The sequence below is a fragment of the Plecotus auritus genome (assembly GCF_963455305.1).
Source record: "Plecotus auritus genome assembly, chromosome: 8".
Lineage (NCBI taxonomy): Eukaryota > Metazoa > Chordata > Mammalia > Chiroptera > Vespertilionidae > Plecotus > Plecotus auritus.
In genome coordinates this window covers 59731095-59746234 of record NC_137782.1, presented here as the reverse complement: position 1 = coordinate 59746234, position 15140 = coordinate 59731095, and the positions used below count along the sequence as shown (strand labels likewise).

General features: G+C 37.8%; 1 protein-coding gene across 1 annotated transcript in view; it reads right to left on the bottom strand.

Annotated features, from left to right (window-relative positions):
- RBL1 (RB transcriptional corepressor like 1) overlaps positions 1–15140 on the bottom strand; it is a gene marked incomplete at its 5' end in the record, with an annotated part of 76384 nt that overhangs the window by 52305 nt on the left and 8939 nt on the right. The window contains 7 exons of the mRNA XM_080684193.1: positions 4366–4532; positions 6089–6275; positions 7062–7111; positions 9462–9622; positions 9732–9860; positions 9963–10027; positions 10399–10599. Of these exons, the coding sequence (XP_080540319.1) occupies positions 4366–4532; positions 6089–6275; positions 7062–7111; positions 9462–9622; positions 9732–9860; positions 9963–10027; positions 10399–10599 (960 nt within the window). The remainder of the gene's footprint in view (positions 1–4365; positions 4533–6088; positions 6276–7061; positions 7112–9461; positions 9623–9731; positions 9861–9962; positions 10028–10398; positions 10600–15140) is intronic.

Below are 15140 nucleotides of genomic sequence, written 5' to 3'. Positions count from 1 at the left end.
ATACTTTTTTCTTTTTGCTCTTCTGATTGGGCAGTTTTTGCTTCCTCATATTCCAAATGCTTGATTTGATTCTTGGAATCCTCTATTCAACTGTTGAATCCCTGTAAATTATTCTTTATTTTAGTTAGTTAATTTCTGACTGGCCCTTTTTCATGTCTTTGACATTCTCACTAAGATCCTTGAGAAACTTACTAAGCTCCTTGAAGCTCTCATTAAGGTCCTGAGTAATCTTATAACCATTGTTTTGACTTTGTATCCAGTAGTTTGCTTGCTTCCACTTCTTTCATTTGTAACATATTTGTCTCTGAATTTTGGCTGCTTCCCTGTGCTTGTTTTTATGTATTAGGTAGAGCTGCCATGTCTCCTGGAATTGGTACAGTGACCTTGTGTAATAGGTGTCCTGTAGGGCCCAGTGGCTCAGCCTTCCTAGACACCTGAGCTGGGACTTCTATGTGAGCCCCTACGTGGCTGTCTGCACTGTCCTGTTGTAGTTGAGCCTTAATTGTTGTCACTGGGAGGGGTTGACTCCCAGGCCAATTGGCTGTGAGGAACAGCTATGCCAACAGCAGAAGAGCTGCTGTGCAGGAGACACTCCTATGGGGCAGGACTTACTTCAATGGGGCTTTGGTGCTTACCAAGTCCTGCCCTTGAGTGTGTCGCTCGTGGATGTGGTAGGGTGGAAAAACTGGCGTGGTCTGAAGCTGACTACCGGGTACACTGGCCCTGGGGCCTCCCGAGAGGTGCAAAGTCAACTGTTGCCTGTGCCCTGCATGGGGCCACCTGAAACGAGCTACAGAACGATCTGCAAATAGGTGCTACTTGTGTTGGGCTTGGAGGTGCCCAGGAGGCCAAGCTATAGAACCTTAGAAAGCTGCTGCTAGTGCTGGGCCTGTGGCTATTTATCAAGACATATGGGCACGATGAGGCCAGCTGCTGCTTGTTTAAGAGATTTTAGGAAAGTCTGAAGCCTGAGCCAGGACAGGCCATTCATATGGAAAAAACACTGCAAACAGCTTGGGTGGGGCTGCAAACTGGGTGGGGCGGGGTCTCAGGGTATCACCAGAACTGGTGAACAGATATGGTTGATGGAGACTCAGATATGCTCCTGCCTGTTGGCTCTGTGGTGGGGGAGGTCTCAGCCGAGGAAAAATGACATCTGCCAGCAATTTTGTCTGGGAGAAGGCTGGCCCTCGTTCTTGTCCTGATGCCAGACAATTTAGTTCCTCTCTATATGTCCTTGGATCCTTTCAATTTGCCCCAGTGCTGGAGCTCAGGGGGAGTGAGTCTGAGTAAGTCTGTGCATAGGTCCTTTAAGAGGAACTGCCTGGGACTTCAGCAGCCTCTGTGTCACTCAGCCACAATCCCACTGGTTTTTACAGCCTGAAGTTATGGGGACTACTCTTTCTGGCACTGGAATCCTGGGCTGAGGATCTGGTGTGGGGTGGGATCCTTTGCTCCTCACTGGGGGAAGTCCGCTGCCAAGATATCCCTCCTGATTTTTAACCGCCACACGTGGATGTCCGACCAGCCCATTCTGGCTTCCACCCCTCCTAGAGTCTCAATGTGTCTTCTTTAATTCTCTAGTTGTAGGGCTTCTGTTCAACCAGATTTCAGGCTGTTCTGAATGATGGTTGTTCTGTGGTTTAGTTGTAATTTTGATGTGGTTGTGGAAGACGGTGAACGCTGCATTTACCTATGCCATCATCTTTGTGCTAGCCCACTTATTCTTTTGTCTGCCTTTTCTTTTTTAAAAAAAATATTTTTATTAAGTTTTTACAGAGGGGAAGGGAGAGGGATAGAGAGTTACAAAAACATCGATAAGAGAGAAACATCGATCAGCTGCCTCCTGCACACTCCCTACTGGGGATGTGCCTGCAACCAAGGTACATGCCTTTGACTGGAATTGAACCTGGGACCCTTCAGTCTGCAGACCGACGCTCTATCTACTGAGCCAAACTGGTTAGGGCTGTCTGCCTTTTCTTAACTTTTCTCCTTTTTCATTGTTTTAGCCCTTTCTTTACCTACACAAAGTATCTCTAGTGCTACTGAAATATGTCTTTTTCCTCCAGGACCTACACTGGATAATTAAAGCATAAAATACTTTTTAGAATAAAAAAATTATCAGCTTTATTTTTTTCATGAAATTGTTTTTCATTTCTTTTCTTTCTCTCTCTACCCCCCTCCCCTCCTCTCTTTCTTTCTTTTTACAGCCACCCTGATAAAAAAAATTCTTACTTGAAATGAGCAGGAAATTAAAAAAAACAAGTTTTATTTTTTTTTTTGGTTCAAATGTATTGAATGAACTGTCCAAGCTCCACTTTACCTCACTATAAAACTTGAAAAAAAGGCTGTGATTTGGAGCCTAAGAAGACAAGAAGGTAAACTATGCAAATCAAAATCAATTATCTTTTTAATATTCTAAGGAATTTAAAAATATTGATCTCCTCTAAGCACCTATTGAGCCCTATTCTTCCTCCAATATAGCTCTGCTGTACTGTATAATTGTCATTTACATTTCTATGTCTTTCAGGACAATTAGCTCTATAAGGCCAGACACAATAGCTATCTTATTAGCTATCAAGTCCAGCTCCAGGAGGTTCACAATGAACATATGATGAATGAATTTTCTTTTTATGTAATTCCTCTTGTTGGTTAAGTGTTTTTTAATTAATGAACCCCCATAAGTCAGTACCTATAAAATTTCTAGAACTCAATGGATTAAACTGGATTAGCAAGATACTAGTTGAGGGGGTATCAGTGGACTTCTAGCCTGGCTCTGGTTGGAGCAGCCAATGGAAGCCATCCAGGTTAGGGGATGATAGTGATGCAGGGGTACAGACTGGGTAGAGGTCTGAGCATGAGAGCAGAGGCCCCAGCAGCAGCACCCAGGACTGGGAGAGAAAGCCATGAGGAAGCTTGGCTACCTGGTCGTTTGGAGGAACCACAAAGGGATCTTGGAACCAGTAGTGCTGATTTGTCCAGAGGTAAAGGGCCTTTTAATGAGATGGTAGCAGAAGGTGTCCTACCCAACCCACCTGATCCTAAAAGGGTTCTGCCTAATATGATCAGGGAGTTGTACTGGTCTTAGCATGCTTCTTCTCCCTCTTTCCCTCTTCTGGCCTTTTTGTCCAGGATTTCCTGGTCTCCCAGTCTTCTCCAATAGTCCTGAGAATCCTTGACTTCCAGGAAAGCCAAATGTTCTCCAATCACCTTTAGGACCTGGAGGACCTGTTATTAGATCTGGAATGCATCATGGACCATCCTTTCCAGTGGAGCTCTCTCTCTCCTTTTCACCTGGGTGTCCAGGAGGACCTTGAATATAAGCAGTATTTTTCAATGTCTGAGAATGTTCCCAATCTTTCAGCCTGGGATCATTAGTCATGTTATTCAATAGTTTCACTTCTTTATTATTAGGTGTGTTTTTTTTTCATTGCTTTCAGAGAGGGAGAGATTCACTTCTCCTTTTTTTTTTTCACTTCTCCTTTTATTTCCTAATGCGCTTGTTTTTCTTTCATAGACATAATTTCTGCTGATGCATTATACACACGCTCCTCTAGTTTACTCATTTCTTACCACTATTCAGATGATAGGTATGAGAATTACAAACACAAGGAGATAAAGGGCAATCAGTGCATCTTTGAAGGGCTTCAGTTGCTCTTTAAGAATAGCGTAATTTTTAGGATTCCAGAGGTAGCAAAGCTATCACTGAGCAAGCATCAAACTTCCCAATTATCAGTGTCTTCCTGCTGATCAGGAAAGCTATCTCATTGTTCCATACTTCTGGAGTAGAAGCAGAAGGAGCATAAATTTGTAAGGATACTTAAGTGGTCATTTTAATGAATTGCTAAAAGCTGAGTGAGGACTACTGTGTGAGAAGTGGGAGACTCCTGGTGCTACAGTCTTGGCGCGGGGCAAACTTTCCTGGGTTTTATCTTCAGGAATCCCACCAGGTTCTTACAATTGTCTCTTTTTAAACAATTGCAAAAAAAATATTTTATGGCTGCACCCCCAATATGTAATTCCTCCATTTGATAAACATTTAGCTTGAACCCATTTAAAGTCAAGTAAAAAGAAAAACAATAATTTATAACTTAGGGTTAGTTACCAGAATGGAATGTCATAGCTAAATAACCTTTCAGATATATCTAACCTTGAAAGTCTATAATAATATGAATATTGATATGAAATTTTTAATAGGTACCTCTGTCTGATATTAGGTCAACACACTTGGTGATTGAAATGGTATGGCAAAACTTTCCCAATGTATATCCACTATCTTAAGAATTCTGAATATACTGAATACAAAATGGAACACAAAACCTAATTTAAAAGAGACATTTAGAAAAATAATAGTATTGAACTTACTCAAAAATATTTATAAGTTGTTCACTTGGTGCATTTTTCAGCCCAGTCACAATACTCTGTAACCGGCTCACACTTTGAGTGGCTGAAGCAACAGGAGTAATGACTGCTTCTTTTTCTCGTAAATATCGCCGTCCTGTCAGGGGGGTTGAAGGTGCAAATGATGTTTTCTGTCAAAAAAAGAACTATCTGTGAGGTTAAAAAGTTACCTTCCTCCTCATTATGTATTTAATTCAGTATATATATATCATCTTCTCTATTCAAATTTAGTAAGCTACTTTTTCCCCTCCTCTTCTGGTTATCCACCAAATTTTTAGCAATATCATGCTAATAACATCCTTAAATTTGAGTAACATTTTTTCTAAGCATAATTTCATTTTCCCTTCCTAACATTCACTTAAAAATAACTTACACATTTTCATTTTACTTATGAGACAACAGGCACAGAGAAGTTAAAAACCCTGTTTAAGATGATGAAGTTAATGGCAGAGCTTGGACTAAAACTTAGGTTTTCTATCTTCCAGATAAGTGATTTTTAACTAGTGTGCTGCAAGAATTTTTAAAGCATGCAATACCTGACTATTTAGTCAGGGACACTCATCATTTTTCCTTTAGATTGTCAAATTAAAAATTATAACAGCCCCTCCCTAAAAAAACTAACAACAGCCAACACAACAAATACTGTCCATTGTGAATGCCCTGTCTTGAACCATAAATATATAGGTTATATAACAGAGTTCAACTTATTGGCCACATCGCAAAAGGTTGTATCTGACTGGTTAATTATACTAGAAATCCTTATATACAAGTATAGGCACCTGATTTTTTTTTTTTAAAGCCACTTTATAGCAAAAAGAGTAGGTAATGCCGAAACCGGTTTGGCTCAGTGGATAGAGCGTCGGCCTGCGGACTGAAGGGTCCCGGGTTCGATTCCGGTCAAGGGCGTGTACCTTGGTTGCGGGCACATCCCCAGTGGGAGGTGTGCAGGAGGCAGCTGATCGATGTTTCTCTCTCATCGATGTTTCTGGCTCTCTATCCCTCTCCCTTCCTCTCTGTAAAATATCAATAAAATATATTAAAAAAAAAAAAAAAAGAGTAGGTAATTATTATTATTATTTATTTATTTTTTTTGGTAAATCAAAAGTATAACTACTTTTTTGGTCAAATTGGCAAAAATGTATTTCTTTGGTGTGCTACAGAATTATACTGATTAGTTTATGTGTGCCATGAGACGAAAAAGGTTGAAAATCAGTGTTCTAGACTAGTGACTTTTCCATTAAACCTTATCCTCCAATCCATTTCACACTTATATACAGAATTAAGCCTTGGCTATTAATAATCAAGTCCAGAGTTTTATAGCTGAAGCACAGCAAGAGAACATAGTTTGTCATGGGTAGGAAAGCAAACTAAATTTTAAAGCAGTGGAATAGTGGCTAGTGATAAAAAGATTAGGAAGAAAGCATAAATCCTTTATGTCAAGACACATTCTCTACTGAAAAACCCAGACATTCTGGGAAAATATATCCAAAATATGAAAAATAGCAAGAAATATGATAAAAATACTAAATGCCATAGTTTTAAAAAATTACCTTTAAGGCTTTCATGGGAAATATGAATTAGTAGAAGAAACCCAAGATTTAGCTTGAAAGATGCTTCTGCTGTTAGTAGAATCATACACAGAGAGAAAAAGATCATTCAAGACTGAGGCCAGTCTAGGTTATATTACTTTTTCAAAGTGTTGTTGAAGGTTACATTCCACATTAGCCTGTGCTGTCAGTTTCCCTAATGGGGTGTCACCAGCGAACTTTCGAGGAGTTCCAATTTCCTCATCTGCATCTGCTCCCAAAAAGATCCTCTCATCAAAATCACCAACAGTTAAAACATATTCTTCATACTCCTTGTTCACTGCTTTGCTGGAAAAAAAAAATTACTTTAAGCTGCAAGAATACAACCAAGTAACAGAATAAAACACAATGGATTTATCTTGATTTGAAGATAGATTTAGACGCCACAGTCTGGAAAAGCTGATGACTTTCTAGTGTTGTTGCTTTTTAAAAAAATATTTTTTTACTGATTTTTAGAGAGAGAGAAAGGGAGAGAGAAACACTGATGCAAGAGCAAGACATCTATCAGCTGCCGCCTGCACACCCCCTACTGGGGATCAAGCCTGCAATCTGGGCTTGTGCCCTGACCAGGATTCAACTAGCAACCCCTTGGTGCATGACAATGCCCACCCAACTGAGCCACACTCATTTTTATTAAGTCTGCTCATCTAATGATATCAGAGGCTCCTACCTGATGACCATTCTTCACATTCACATACACAGCAATAAATTACTTTGAAAGGAGAGTAAAAGAGAATATATACTTAATCTGAAAACTAGTTGAACCTAATTAAGATCTGATTACTGAGGCAATAGTGGCTTTGAAATATAAACACATTCTGAATTTGCCAATATTTGATTAATAAAATCAAATACAGAAGACATTGGGCCTGTTTATGACTTTCTCTGGAAAGTAGCTGTCAAGTACCAATGGTTCCTCAAAATAAATGTAAAGACAACAAAGCTTGGTGACAACACCCACTCAATGTCACTAGAGCAGTAGGAACTTGAATATAATGTTTCACTTAATAAATTGCAACAAATTATTATTGACAGCCTATACTACATTAGATACCATTAGTGGTAGATACTTACCTATTATCAGTAAAATTGGAAAAGTCCAGGAGGCATTCTCCTTTTAAAATCTAGGAGGAAAGAGTCATTATGTGACATCATATAATTGAGCATATTAGCATATTTATCAAAATGTTTATCTAAATTTTCACATTGGTATTTGTTATAAATCATACAAACACAAAACAAAATTACTAAATATTTCTTTCAGACCAGTAAAACTAAATCAGCATGCAAATAAAATATTAAAAACCATTTAAAGTCAAGTTTTTTTTTCTTTTTAAAAAAGAAAATTGCCTTTTAAAATTTATTATTATTATTTTAATACGTTTTTATTGGTTTCAGAGAGAGGAAGGAAGAGGGAGATAGAAACATCGATCAGCTGCCTCCTGCACACCCCCTACTGGGGATTGAGCCCACAACCCAGGCATGTGCCCTGACCGGGAATCAAACCAGCGAGTGACCTCTTGGTGCATGAGATGACACTCAATCAACTGAGCCACACCAGCCAGGCTAAAGTCAGTTCTGAAAATACATTAAAATCAGTTTATAGCAGAGGTTTCCAAATTTTAGTGATATACGAATCACTTAAGAGAACTTGTTTAAAATGCAAACTGATGGACCTCAAGGCCTGGGCTGAGACAGTGTTTATAGCAAATTTCCGTAGTTATTCTGGATGAAAGCTATCCAATTTTAAACACTTGTCTATGGTAAAAGGAAACTAACATATATTGAATGTTAGGCAAGCAGAAGATTCAAAGGAAACATGTACTATCACTGGTGAGAGGAAAACTATATTGTTGTTAATACTTCTGTGTATTCACACTACTTAAGATTACTACACATCAGGAGTTGTAAACTCAAATGCCCTAAGGGTCAGGGGTCAATATATGTATATGATGAGAGCAGAAAGGGTATTTCCCATCTTCAAAGAAGTGATCATCATTTAGCTTGACAAGTTACCTATGTAAAGTCATGTAGAAATTCCAAACCAGTATTGCTATAGCTTCTGATTTTTAAAAGGTTTTTATATAAAAGGTCTGTATCTGGAAATTAAAAATTGAACAAAACCAAATGAAATAAATAACACTCTACAAAGACCAAGCAAAACAGCTGTGGCCCATGGGCAGGAGGACCATTGTCCAAACAAGGATACTTTTGGGGTGAAAGGAGAAGCTATAATAATGATGCTAAGACGGGGGTGGGAAATAATTTGATTTGGCCTTGCCAATGCATTAGGAGTGATTTAATTAAATGGTTGACCAAATATAGCAGGCTAATTTTTAAACTGATAATTTTGTATGGCCCTCAAATGATGTTATAAATATCCAAATGGCCCTTGGCAGAAATAAGGTTTCCCACCCCTGTGCTAAGACAACAGCCCAAAGCCAAATAATCCAAAGAAACCAAGATGTACAATCATCATACCCAGAGGCCGCAGAGTACAACAGACATAACTCTTGAGTTCCCTTAGAAGTTTACTGAAGATGTTTAACATACATATAAGGAGCCATGATAAACACATACACACACAAATATATTTTAGGAAATATATAACTAAATACAAAAGTGTGTGTAAGAGACAAAGAATCGAAACCAGTTAGGAAAGACTTTATGCTTGAAGAAAAATCTCATAATATTGGCAGAGAGGAGCCACATGATGACTTAATCCAGTGATCGGCAAACTCATTAGTCAACAGAACCAAATATCAACAGTACAACGATTGAAATTTCTTTTGAGAACCAAATTTTTTAAACTTAAACTTCTTCTAACGCCACTTCTTCAAAATAGACTCGCCCAGGCAGTGGTATTTTGTGGAAGAGCCACACTCAAGGGGCCAAAGAGCCGCATGTGGCTCGCGAGCCACAGTTTGCCGACCACTGAACCCCTATTTTACTAGAAAACTTAAGGTCTAGCTGGATTAAAAGGCTGAATATTCAGGAAATGAAAAATTGAGTCCCAAAGGAATAAGCCACTTCACAAATATAGAAATAGCTAAGTAAATTCTTGAGGAAAACAAATTAGAATGCATGCATATAGTCTGCAAGTATCTACAAAACTATACAGGATTTTCTGCTCTATTTATAAAGAATTAAAGCTATAGTTGTTATACACCATCCTACTTCTAGTAAATAGAAATTATTCAAATTGTGGCAGTAAATTAGCTTACTCTGACCTGTTTTTCATAATTTTTTTATCAGAACCTCCTATAGTTACCTCTGACAGTGTATTTTTACTTAATAGTACATATAATTGGTCATATTCTTCAACAGCTGTTCCTCACATTATAGGCCAATTCTACAACGTGGCAGAGACTGAAACCTGGAAATCTTGACTCTGAATCTTTAAAACATTATTTCTTCCTTTGAGGTTACTGCTGCTAACCCCTAAAAATCTCGGTCATTTATTAAGTACAGTACCTTCCTGTCAAAGAGTTTTGAAATATATGGCTTAAAGTAGTGCTCCTTTATTCCTTTTGCTTCTACTAGAAGTCCATCATGCAGTTCACACAGTACAGCAATGATGCAGGGAGGCTCTTCAGGAGCCCTGAAGTCAGCAGTATGAAAATCAGATGGCAATCCTAGTATGACAGGGTATGAAAAGCAACAGGGGGGAAAGAATATGGTCAATTTTTAAAACTCTTTTTCTAAAAACTGGTAATCAGTTTTGAAAAATAAATAAGGTCTTACCTTTAAATGACGGATTTAGCAAGTCTCCTCTATTTGGGCATATAATGGCATTGGCAAAAATCAGATCCAAGCAGCACAGAAGTAAATGATAAGAATTTACTAAATCATCTCCAATCATACGAAAATTACCTTTGTAAGAAAAAAAGAGACACAAAACTCAGAAACCTCTAACATCAAACAGCAACAAGTTCCCACAGTAGAAATGTAAAACCACTGAAATTATCTCCTTACCCTTAGTATAAACAAAGAGTGTCCAACAGAAATTAAAGAGATCCTTAACACTGCAAGGACTCCTCCTAAAAAAAAGGGAGGAAATGTACTTTTTATATTACTAACTTGCTAAATATCACTCCACAGCTGCCATTTAAATTGAAACAGCAAATATAAATAACAAATAGTAAAGTTAAATTACATATAAAATTCCACTCACAAAGGACAGACAACCTCTGGTTAATTTAAACAAACTTAAATAAGCCTCTCCAATATGCATAAAATAATCAGAACATAAAAAAGTGAAATTATTACCCTGAATTTCCAGATATGTGTACTTATAAATGGATTTTAATAGAAACTTAAGTTTTAAAAGTAGAGTTTTAAAAATGCAAATACCCCTAGTGACTTTATATCATACTTTTTATGTCAATGATGTAAGATTTAAGGGTCTCACCTCTGCTTCCTGCTTCGTGGTAACTTTGGTGGCTCTTCATATGGATTTTGAAATATATCTAAAAAAATTGGCTCAAATTTTTTGAAAATTACAGTAGACACTTCAAAATTTCTTTCTAATCTTTCTATACGTTCACGAAATTCTTGTGGCAGGTTTGACATGTCCATCCACTTCTTCATTTTACTAAAAAACTGTATTAAACTAAACAAATAGAAAAAAACAACTTTAAAACGAGTTCATATAATGGACGGAAAAGGAAACTTCTATTTATGCCTACGAATCTTTATTAAACAGCTTGAATTTATTAAAAAAAAAAAAAGACAAAAAGCCTCACTCCCCAAGTGCTATACTTTGGTTCCCAGAATCATCACGGGAATTTGTATTTTGAATTAGTGGTCATTATATAGCATATCTTCTAATATACAGGGAGTGACAACACCTACCTACCTACAGCACCTAGACAATAATCTAAATATAAATTAATGTTAGCCAACAGATTGATGAGTTAACAAAATTAGTTTGAAGAAGGACAGAATATCCCAAGTTGTGGGTTTTAGAAGTTGATCACAAAGTACTAGACAGTTACAGGTTTAGAGTAAAATTCAAGTGTTTTATGTTCCAATGTGTGGTTCTATCATTAAATATAAACTAAGAAGGTAGTATATACCCAGAAAATAACTTAATAGGTTATTACTTTTCCTTTCTGGCTTATTCAATTATGGGGACATTTTTTATGTCTATGTTAGCGTGGTCTTAGATTGAAAATCTGTAGTGTTAAAGCGCATTTAAGTGTGTGTGTGTGTGTGTGTATATGGAATGGCACTTGTAATTTTTAAAATGTTTTTATTAATTTTAGAGAGAGGCAGAGAGAGGGAGAGATAGAAACATCAATGATGAGAGTCATTGATCAGCTGCCTCCTGCATGCCCCCCACTGGGGATCAAGCCCACAACCCAGGCATGTACCTGGACTGGAATTGAACCCTGACCTCCTGGTTCATAGGTCAACGCTCAACCCTGAGCCACACCAGCTGGGCAATACTTGTAATTATTTTTAAAGGTGATGGAAGCCCCAGTAGGGGGCATGCAGGAGGCAGTTGATCAATGATTCTCTCTCATCATTGATGTTTCTCTCTCCCTCTCCCTCTCTGACATCAATAAATACATTATAAAATTTTTTTTTAAAAAAAGGTGATGAAAGACATCATCAGCCAATTGTCAACAGATATTCAAACTCCACTCCTGCTGACTGAAATCTGAGACTCTAAGTCTCTTTAAACGATTCTTAACAAGAGTAGTGAGATAAAATTGACAGATTACTAAATATTTTGACTGACAAATTACAGTCCTTTATGGAGGACTTTGTTTTTGGAGATGGGGTATGCTCAACATATGAAATCCTTTCCTTGACTGAGGAATTCCTCCACTTAAAAAAAAAATGTTTCTATTGATTTCAGAGAAGAAGGGAGAGGGAAAGAGACATAGAAACATCAATAATGAAAATCATTGATCGGCTGTCTCTTGCACGCCCCCTAATGGGGATCAAGGCTTCAACGTGGGCATGTGTCCTTGACCAGAATTAAACCCAGGACCCTTCAGTCTGCAGGCTGACACTCTATCCACTGAGCCAAACCAGCTAGGGTAATTCCCCATTTTTGAGTTTTGCCTTCTACAAGATACATCACCTTCATTGGAAGTTAGGGTGAAGGCACAAAACCTGAGGTCCTTGATTTGATATATGTTTGGGATTTTGAATCAGAAGCTGGTGGTACAGAGAAGTGAGGAAGTGGTAAATTCTTATAGTAGGAACAATAACAATATTCAGCTCTTAGGGGCAAATACTGTAGCAATGTCCAAGGATGGCACTGCTGGCCATGCAAGCTGTATCCCTCCCTATTAGATGTATCCTGTGATATGCTCTTTGGCTGTGGAGCCAGCCTCCTTTTGTTCTTTCCAAATTTAATGCTTTAAGTCATCCTTAAGACTCTGTCAGGTATTATCAAGACTTTGTCAACTATCCAATATCCTTTTAGTAAATTTCTTTTCTCCTTAAATTAGCCAGAATTGATAGTTGTTTTTTTATAAACAAGAGCCTTGACTAATACATCCCCTTATAAATCTATTGTATTTATTGCTATCCCCCAAATGGCTATTCTAACTTGGAACAAAGTGCATCAAAATGTTTAAAAAAAACACACCAAAAAACGTATAGCATTGTTATCATTTTACTGATCTTACCTTGTAGTATGTCTGTAATTTGGGTTTGTTTCATGCTCCCATTAGATTTAGGCCATGTATTTTTGACAGAATACTATACAAGTGATGTCATATCCTTCTCAGTGGATCATATCCATCTACCCTATTATTATAACTCTGTACTTGATTTAGGTAGGATCTGCCCAGTTTTCCACTTCCAAGATACTATCTTTCCCTTTGTAATTAGTAACTGAGGAGAATCTTTAGAATTATGTAAATATTCTGCTTCTCATCAAATTTCTATTCCCTAGTTTTAGCACCCATTGAGGATTTTTCCCTCAATCATTACTATGAGGTTGCAAAATGGTGATTTCCACCCTCCTCCCAACTCTATCATTTCTTCTACATTTATTAATTGGCATTCTAATATACGAAAGAGCTTTCCCTTCCCCCCTACTTATCATTAGTATACAATTCTTTCAGTGAATTATAATGCATAACTGTCCCTATTCATTTTGATGCTCAAATTATCCCAGGTTAGGCTACTACTGGAAACATTTTCAAGTTAGCTCCTATGTCCCTTGGATATGTCCCCAACATTTTTCTGAGCACTTCCTTACTTTCTGGCATAATAAGCTATTCCAGGTTCATTAGAAAAAATAAGTTTGAGCCCTAACCAGTTTGGCTTAGTGGATAGTGTCGGCCTGCGGTCTCAAGGGTCCCAGGTTCGATTCTGGTCAAGGGCATGTACCTTGGTTGCGGGCACATCCCCCATCCCCAGTAGGGGGTGTGCAGGAGGCGGCTGATCGATGTTTCTCTCTCATCGATGTTTCTAACTCTCTATCCCTCTCCCTTCCTCTCTGTAAAAAAAATCAATAAAATATATTAAAAAAAAGAAAAAAGTAAGTTTGAGTGTATTATGCTAAGTGAAATAAGGCAGAAAAGGACAAGAACTGTATATGGTTTCAACTCATATGTGGGATATAAAACAAAAAGCAACAAACAAAAAACCAAAGTTATAGATACAGACAACAGATGGTGGTTACCAGAGGGGAAAGGAGGTGGGGGAGGAGGAAGAGAGTAAAGGGGGTCAGATATTATGGTGACAAAAAGAGACTATGCTTGAGGTGGTGAGCACACAATAGAGTATACAGATATCATATTACAAGGTTGTACACCTAAAATTTATGTTATTAACCAGTGTTATTGCAATAAGTTTAATTTTTTAAAAAGAGAAAATATATATATAGGTCTGCTCTAGCTTTTAAATCAGTCATTTTCGTAAAGATATTATGCTAAGTATTCATATGCTGTATCCTTCCTTAAAGGCGTTATGCCAAGTGAAATAAGCCAGAGACAAATGGGCAAATATTGTTTGATTTCATTTATATGAAATATATAAAATAGTGAAATTCACAGAGACAGGAAGTAGAATGAAGGTTACCCAGGGTTAGCAGGAGAGGAAAGAAGAAAGATATTGTTCAATTGTTATGAAGTTTCAGTTTGGGAAGATGAAAAAGTTCTGGAGATGTTTGCACAACGATAAAAATGCATTTATTGTCACTGAACTCTACACTTAAAGTGGTTAAAATGGGCCCTGCCCAGCTTGGTTGCTTGGCTGGAGTGTGAGCCAATAAACCAGACTGCAGGTTTGATTCCTGGTCAGGGCACATACCTAGCTAGATTGCAGGTTTGATCCCCAGTTGGGGTACATATGGGAGGTGGCTGATCGACATTTCTCTCTCACATCAATGTTTCTCCCTCTCTCCCTTCCTCTCTGTAAAAATCAATAAACATATCCTCGGATAAGGATTTAAAAAAACGAAACTGAAGCTTGGCACTGACTACCTGTTGCAAGGCCATACAGTGTTTTTTTAAGGAAAAGTAAAAGTGGTTAAAATGATGAATTATGTCCTGGCCACCATGGCTAAGTTGGTTGAAGTGCTGTCCTGTACACCAAAAGATGGCATGTTCGCCCTAACTGGTTTGGCTCAGTGCATAGAGCATCGGCCTGCGGACTGAAGGTTCCCGGATTTGATTCTAGTCAAGCGCACATGCCCGGGTTGTGGGCTCAGTCCCCAGTGGGAAGCGTGCAGAAGGCAGTCAATCAATGATACTCTCATCATTGATGTTTCTATCTTTCCTTCTTTCTTCCTCTCTGAAATCAATAAAAATATATTAAAAAGGTGACATGTTCTATTCCCCATCAGAGCACATACCCAGGTTGCAGGTTCAATCCCTGGTTGGGGCACCTATGGGAAGCAACTGATCAATTTCTCTCTCACACTGATGTTTCTCTCTCTCTCTAAAAAAACAAAAAATTTTTAAAAAGTTAAATTACGTTATGTGTATTTCATCACCCACAAACAAGAAAAACAAATTTATAGAGCAGAGATAAAAAATATGGCTCATATGTCCCAATAGCAGCACACTACTGAATTTTAATAGCACTCAAAAGATAAAAAAGAAAATTACATTGTAAAAAATGAACATCATCTATGTTCCAATTAAAATGTATAAAATGTAATTTTTCATGAACTAAATTTTC